The sequence below is a fragment of the Kryptolebias marmoratus genome, linkage group LG22 (assembly GCF_001649575.2).
Source record: "Kryptolebias marmoratus isolate JLee-2015 linkage group LG22, ASM164957v2, whole genome shotgun sequence".
NCBI lineage: Eukaryota > Metazoa > Chordata > Actinopteri > Cyprinodontiformes > Rivulidae > Kryptolebias > Kryptolebias marmoratus.
The window spans coordinates 28,139,154-28,146,859 of NC_051451.1; the positions used below are offsets into that span (position 1 = coordinate 28,139,154).

The 7,706-nt window shown below is 43.1% G+C and overlaps 1 protein-coding gene across 2 annotated transcripts; it reads right to left on the bottom strand.

The window, feature by feature from the left end:
• Positions 1-3,543: 3,543 nt before the first annotated feature.
• emx2 (empty spiracles homeobox 2) lies at positions 3,544-6,826 on the bottom strand. Of its 2 annotated transcripts, XM_017441060.3 has the most exons (3): positions 6,185-6,826; positions 5,366-5,550; positions 3,544-4,494 (listed from the first exon to the last, which is right to left on the bottom strand). In XM_017441060.3, exons 1-3 carry the CDS (start codon positions 6,510-6,512, stop codon positions 4,327-4,329), a joined length of 681 nt encoding a protein of 226 aa, XP_017296549.1. In that variant the 5' UTR covers positions 6,513-6,826; the 3' UTR covers positions 3,544-4,326. The 2 variants fall into 2 exon arrangements, with proteins under 2 accessions (XP_017296549.1, XP_024858558.1); XM_025002790.2 differs by lacking the exon at positions 5,366-5,550.
• Between the last annotated feature and the right edge of the window lie 880 nt (positions 6,827-7,706).

Below are 7,706 nucleotides of genomic sequence, written 5' to 3' on the forward strand. Positions count from 1 at the left end.
AGGGGAGCCGTGGGGGGGTGAGGGGGGGGGCGCCCTCCTCGCAGCTCCGAACACTTACATGCAAATCAAACTGCAGCAAATTGTCCAAATTGTTCCTCAGAGTCATTATAGGAAACAAACGCCGAGAATCTGGAGGAATATTAAACCAAAGTTCAGGAAGGGAAACGAACATCAGCCGAAGGTCGGACTGACATCAGCCGAAGGTCGGACTGACATCAGCCGAAACAGAGAACATTTCAGCTCCTTCTCTCCCTGCTGGGGACGACTCTCAGCTACTACCCCGTCAGGCTCCAGCTCACCGAGCCGATTCTTTCCTTATTTGAGCTAAAAGTGCCTCGGCGGTAAAATCTGATATTTTGCTAACAAACACAAGCAGCAACATCGTCGCCCGTTTTAAAAGTGTGGAGAAAAACTTTAGAACGATTTAAGCCGACGGGCTAACGGCTAGTCTGAACACAGCGTGAACTCACAGGAAGGCTGTGACCTCCGCTGCGTTCAGACTAGCCGTTAGCTCGTCAGTCACAGCCGAATTAAACTCCACGACAGGTAAGATATTAACTCTTCGTAAGCTCCTCTCAGGACACAAAAACGTCTGAACTGTCCCTTTAAACCGTCACATTTTAGTCTCTGCTCTAATTAAGAATTATACTAATTATTATTAATATTTTATGTTTTTAAAACATTAATTTCTAAACTTTTCAGCTCATGATCCACAGAATAAAAACTGATGGTTATTAATCAGCCAAAAACAAACTGAGGCACAAACAGCTGGAATAAATATTAAAGTACTTTTAAATGACTCTCTTTTATATTTTATGCTTAAAATACAGCAAAATTAAATCATTTATATATTAATTTATTTCTGGACTCTATATGTTGTTTTGTGACCCAAAGTGGGGCCCCGAACCGCAGCTTTGGAAACCGTTTAAAACCCGGTAGTTCAGTTTCTTTTAGTGTCGGTGAACGCATCACGCTGCCTTTAAACGCCACATGCTGAAATATCTAAACTGAACTTTGAATTAAAAAATAAAAAACAGAAAACTGATCATTTTGTTCCGTTTTTAGGTTTAAAAATAAAAAAAACTGACAGAGACTAAAAGTTTCTCTAATGAGACAAAAAAACAAAACAATTACTGAAATATTTTAAATAAATTAATGACTGCTGCCAGTAAACATTTAGTTTGGTTTCAGGACCATATCCTGTCATTTTATGACCCAAATTAGGGTCCGGACCCCAACTTTGGAAACACTAAAATTCAAACCTGCAGTTTGTGTTCAGGTCATTGAACGCATCATGATTAAAACCTAAAACTGGACTTTGATCAAATCAATGAAATCTTTAGTTTTAAAAACACCGTAAACGAGTCATTTTGGCGCATGCGCAGTTGCGTTCAGGTAAACACGCGCAGCTCCTCCTTCTTTGTTAATAATAAAGACAGAAACTAAATCCTGGCTGATTAATTTCTTATTATGTAAGCTGTTTGAGGAGTGATGATTAGAGCTGCGCGCGCCTTCTGTCAGGCCCGAGGAGGCTCTCCTTTCACGGATCCATTTCAGGGGACACGAGCGGATCAGGTGCGGCCCGGCGGCCCGCAGGTGCCTGTCACGCGCTCAGGACGGGAGTTCGGGCTCGGTCCCGAGCCGCTCCGAGGAGCTTTGGGCTCCATCAATTATTGACTCAGAGCTGCGGATCGTCGTGTCTAATTAGGACCTAATAGGCACGAGGATCAGAGGATCCTGCAGATTAAAGGTTTGGGGTCAGAGGTCAACTGTTAGGACTCTGAATCTTTAACGCAGCCGCGTCAAAATGGCTCCCAACGCGCGCGCTGCTGACGCGCGCGGATCTCCTGAAAGTTAAAGGAGGATTTTTGTTTTTATTAATATTTAAATGATCCAGTAGATGCGGGGGAGATGGGGGGTCTGTGGGGGAGGGGGTCCCGGATTAGGGGGTCAGCGGAGGTCTGGCCCTGAACGCACCACGAGCGCGTGGAGAAGGTTCTGATGCGCGCGCTTCATCCCAACCCGAAACCAGGTTTTTATGACGTGACTTCGGCCATCCCAGAATAATCCGTCAGGTTCTGTTTACAGAAGGCTTTACAACATTTAAATTTTATTTTAGAATTTTAAAATAAAAATAAAATTTTATTTCAAAAAACTGAACTCCAAAAAATAAAGAAAAGAAAAAAAAATCGGATTTACGCAAAGAAAAAAAAATGTTTTCTTCAAGCTGCTGTTTTTAATGTTATTCTTCTACTTTAAATTTTCAGATTAAAGATTAGAATAATAAAATGTAATTTGTTTTCAGGATTAAACATTTTAAATGTTACAACCTGAACTCTGAATAAATAAAAATGAAACATCGAGTTCACGCAGAAAAAGCTGCTGTTCCGCGTTTTAATCAGATTTACTTTATTTTACATTTTAAAATAAATTAATTTTATCTTAAAGTTAATTTTCAGCTTTATTTAAATTTAAAAATATCAGATTTGCTTCAGATTTTATTTCTTTTTTCTTATTTTAAACCCCTCAGCCTCTCCGCGTTGAAGAAGATTTAAGCTTTTAATTTTTTAAACAGAGCAAATAAAGGAGAGAATTTACAAATGAAATGCTGAATTTTTTTGGCTTTAATAAGATCTCGTGTCTCATGGGTCCAAACTGGTGCTGGGGTTCGGGGGGAGGAGGGGAAGAGGGGGGTGAATTTGTTTGCAGCGGATCAAGGCTCACCGCCTCCAATGCACTTTTTTTATCTTAATTCCAACTTGAAAAGATATAATTATCTAGTTTGAACAGGACTGCTATCAAATACTTCTTTCCAGGCAGAGCTGTGTGTGTGTGTGTGTGTGTGTGTGTGATAGGAGTAATGAAGTTGTGGAGTCCGGAGATACAAAGGGCATTAACCTCATTAGCATGAAACCTTTTCTTCTAACTATTGTGGGACCCTTTCAGGCCTCTAATCCTCCCCCTCTCTCAAAGCTCGGTTTGTAATAAAGCTTTTTTCTCTCTTTCCTTTAAAAAAATAAAAAAAATAAAAAGCTTTTGGTGTTCTCTCCAGATTTTTATTCCTGTTTTATCTCTTTTGTGGATCCGAATCAGAAAAGAAAACCAAAACAAACCTCCGAGTTTCTGCTGCACTTCAAAATAAAAGGTTTCCGGTTTATTCTTGTTATTATTTTTAGATCTATTTGTAAATAAAATCCCGTAAAGATGCTCAGCTCAGTCCGAAGCCTGTTTTTGGAAACAAAGCTGCCATTTTTCTGCGCGCGGCTCCTGATCGCGTCACGAGGGGAGTCAGATTGGACTAAATTATGTCCAAACCCCCCCTCCTCCTCGGATCTGTGGATTAAGAGATTAAAGTGGACCACTGCACCCCCCTCCTCATATTACCCGCATGACAATTGGCCCCAAACTGATTTGCACTTCCACAGAGGGGCCCCGCGTTCAGGGGCCTCTGCAGCAAAAATTCAGGAGCAAAATGCGCAAAAAATTCGCGAGAATCCAAAGTTTCTGCGCCCGGAACCAAGGAGCCGCACTAAGACTGCGCGCGACATATTGATAAAACTTTATTGACAAAATATTGACAATTACAGATACTTCTTGGAAGTATTCTTTGTGTTAAAATCGTAGCAAACTGAACACGAACACAAAGATTATTTACAGTCTGTAAAAGAGGCTCTTCTGTACATGGAATCCGTTCAGTGCCTGAAGTCTGATTTTCTGCTTTCTGACGTTTTTTTTTATTTTTCTTCATGATTTGTGTGGAGCTGAATAAATCCTGACATTTGGAGCCACACAGGAAGGTAAAGCTTTGGGTTTGAAAGAATGTCCTGATGCCTTTTAGGATCTGATTCACCTGATTTCCCCCCAGGTTTGTTTTTTTTCTGTTGTTTTCTTAAAAATCGAAAAATAAAACCCACTAAAACGCAGCACCTACTTCATATGTTTCACAATCACTTTTACACGAGAAGAATCATGACTGCACACTTTGTAAAAAAAAAAAAAACATCTCTCAGTCTGAAAATCGATAAAATCAAAAATGTTTGATTTTTTTTCTCTTCTTGTCAAATTAAATTCACTATCAAGAAAAAAATTAGGACATGCAGTTCAAGTTGAAAAAAGAGAAAAAAGCAGGTGTTTTGGTATCTCGTTTAAAAAAGAGGGGAAGTGCAAAACATGATTTGGAGAAAAAATAAAATGAGATCTGCTGTCGGTCCGGCGGTCCGGGCGGTCCTGGCTCGGTTCGGAGCGCGCGGCCGGCTCTGTCCGACCCTCAGTGTCTCCTCCATCCGTCCTTGTCCTCCTTCAGTAAAAAGTCCAGCTTCGAGTCTTTTAATCGTCCGAGGTGACGTCGATCTCCTCCGGACTCGCCTGTTTGGTCGCGAGTCTCCACCGGTTTATGTGATGCGATCCTTTCTTCTTCTGCTGCGACTCGGAACCTTCCTCCTCCAGCTTCTGCCGCTTGAACTTCGTCCTCCGGTTCTGGAACCAGACTTTTACCTGCAGCGGAGCAGAACAGAGTCAGGAGCGGCTCGGAGGTGACCCGTCCGCGCGTAAAACCGACCCAAGCCGACCCAAACAGAGCCAAACCGAGCCACAAACTAACAGCTTAAATATAAATTCAAACAGGAGAAATTAAATTAGAATCCCAGGATTTTTATTATCTTTCTGTTATTTAATTCAAGCCGCCTCAGCTCCAGCTGTCAGCCTGAAAACTGAAGTCAGATTTTCACAGAAAACGGTTTAAAAACGCGTCAAAACATTTATTTGAACAAGTGAGCAGGATGTGAACACACTCTGCCAGAGTGGATTTGTCAATAATCAATACCTCTGAGGGGGAATTAACATCTAAATCGATTAATCACTCGTTCCTTGCTTTGTCACCCCTCCTCCCCCCTCCTCCCTTTGAGCTCCTAAATGGCAACTGAGGTGCGTTTAATAAGCCTTCAGTGGACTAATTGGAGAAGGTGACGGTTCATTTCTCCCCTCAGCTTCTCCAGAAAGGAGACGGAAAAAAGGAGACAGCGGCCGATGGGCTCCAACGGGAGGGGTGGGGGTTCACTGAACCCGCATCGCTCTTTGTATCACCCCGTCCCCATAAAATGGTTAACTGGTTAATTTGGCCTCCGTTTTGAAAAGCACCCCCACCCAAAACAAAGTAATTCAAGCCCTCCTGAAATGAGGTTATAAGGCCCAAACAATGACACCCCCCCACACACACGCGCGCGCGCGCGCGCACACACACACACACACCACCTCTGTAATTTGTCCAACGCGCACGGACTCTGTTAGCTCCAAATATCTGCGCGTAAAAAGCTCGGATTTTACGCGCCACAATAAATTCCTCATTTTCAGCCACTTCCGGTCTTACCTGAGTTTCTGTGAGGCTAAGGCTGTGCGCGAGCTGCTTCCTCTCCGCTCCCACCACGTAGTGGTTCTTCTCGAAGGCGTGCTCGAGCCGCAGGAGCTGCGACGGAGAGAAAGCCGTCCGGATTCTTTTGGGCTTTCTGGCCAGCGCGTTGTGCAAAAGAAAGCTCTCTGGACTCGTTTCGTTGCCTGGAAAAACGAAAAAATAAAACCTTTTAGTGTTTTTATAAAAAAGGAAACAAGAAACTGTTTAAATAAAGAGGAGGAATAATCAGTTAAATTAATTCTATTGAACTAATTAAAACAAAAAGCTGCTCAGCATTTGTCCTTTAAAATCAGGTTATTTTATTTTATTTTATCATTAAATTAAATTATTTTATCAGACAAAAAATATATAATTTAGTTTAATTAAACTAAAAGATTCTTCATCTGAAAGCAGCTAAAACTCAACACATATCAGAATTAAAATTATCAGAGAAAATAATATTATTACAAGTTTAAAAACAAATTTAAAATTTAAAACAAAATGTCTGAAAAATAAGAAAATAGTCAAACTAATTTAAAATCTGACTTTAAATATAATTAAAAAAAGAATTTAATTCTCAAATAAAAACAAACTTTTTGTTTCTTATTTAAACTGAATCAGTTTGATTTTTTCTAAAACGAAAAAAAGAATAAAATTATAAACTTGATTGTTTTAATTTTTGTAAATTTATTTTTATTTTCTTTTAGGTTGAGGGGGGAGGGGGGATAAAAGGACGCCACCCGGACCGCTCGAACCGAGCCCAAAGCAGAACGAAAAGAAGCCAAAACCCGAACCCACCTTGGAACCTGTGGCCCAGGTACCGGTACCTGTGGAGCAGCCAGGGGTAGAAGGTGGACGGGTCCCGCTGCTGGCTGGCGAACAGCGCGTGCGGACTGTGCGACGACGAGAGCGGGTGCGCGAACACCAGGTCCGGGTTGGAGGAGTAGACCCCCCGGCCGCCGGAGTGGAAGCCGTTCAGGAACGGGTTCATCTGGCCCGGGTTGGCATAGCTGAGCGCCGCGGGCCGGATGGGCTCCTCGGACCGGGACGCCGCGGCGGCCGGAGGGTTATCTTTGGCCACTAAAGACTCGATCGTGAAACACCTCTTGGGTGCGGGCTGGAACATGGTCTGGAGGTCCAGGTTCCCCAGTTTAGGCTGAAGTTCTCCTCTGCTGCAAGGAAAATTACTCCCAGGAAAAAGGCGCAAAGTTTGTGCGCAGAAAGAAGTTGTGGAGGAAGAAATCTCCCGGACTAATCCATGGATGTGATCGTGCTTCTTCCAGCGGGCTCGTGCAGGCAGGTTTGTTAGTTCACGAGCCTAATTAGCGCGGTGGCTTCCTCTGAAGGCAGGGAGGGCATGTTGATTGGCCGCCGCTGCTGCCGCTGCTGCTGCTTCTGCCGCTGCTGCTGCCGCTGCTGCGCGCCCGGAGCTGCACGAGCAAAGACGCTTAAAAAGTGCGTCAAAAAAAAGTAGTGCAGGAGAGAGAGGCGGACTCCCCCTGCGCGCGCACACACACGCATTCACGCGCACATATCTGCAGGACATTTAACTCATTCATCCGAACCGCGGGAGCTGCCGGTTTGGGTTCGAGGGCCTTTAAATGAGAGGAGGGAGACGCACGCGCGCGTCTCTTATTGGTGCTTTAATATTTTTAAATCTGTACAAACATCAATTAAACACCAGCGCCGCCTCCGTGGAGCCTGGCTCCGTGAAGCAGCGCGCGCGGACGAGCACGTGTCGGCCCAGTTGGACCCATTTCAGTTCCTCTTCTTTTCCTGCTGGATGTTTGAGGTAAAAATCTCCCTTTTGTTTCCTCTCCTTATAAACGGTCTTCTCTCCGGGCCGAGGAGACATGATGTCCCCCGGATAGAGACAAACACGTCCAGGTGTTCCGGAACCTGGAGCCGCCGCGCGCCTCGCGCCGCGGGGCCCACAGACTCACAGAGAACCAAACCGGAAGCTGCAGAAAACTCTAAAAGTTGACATTTTTAAAATAAAACCTTCATCTTTGCGCCACTTCCCAACAGATCCACCCTGAGAAAGGATTTATTCATTTTTATTAAACCTTTATAACTCATGAAGAAGCGTTTCAGCAGCTGTTTGACTTTTATTTTTAACGTTTTTATCCTTATTGTTCAGCTTTAACTAATTACATTTATATCCCTTTTTACAGAGAGTATTAAAATATTTAAAATTAAATAAAAACAACCAGTGATGAAGATGATCAGAAACAGAGTCAGTGTTGTTGTTTTTATTTAAAGCAGTCTTATTACTGGTTTATTACCTGTCAGCAGCTTAAATAATAAATACATTATTAAC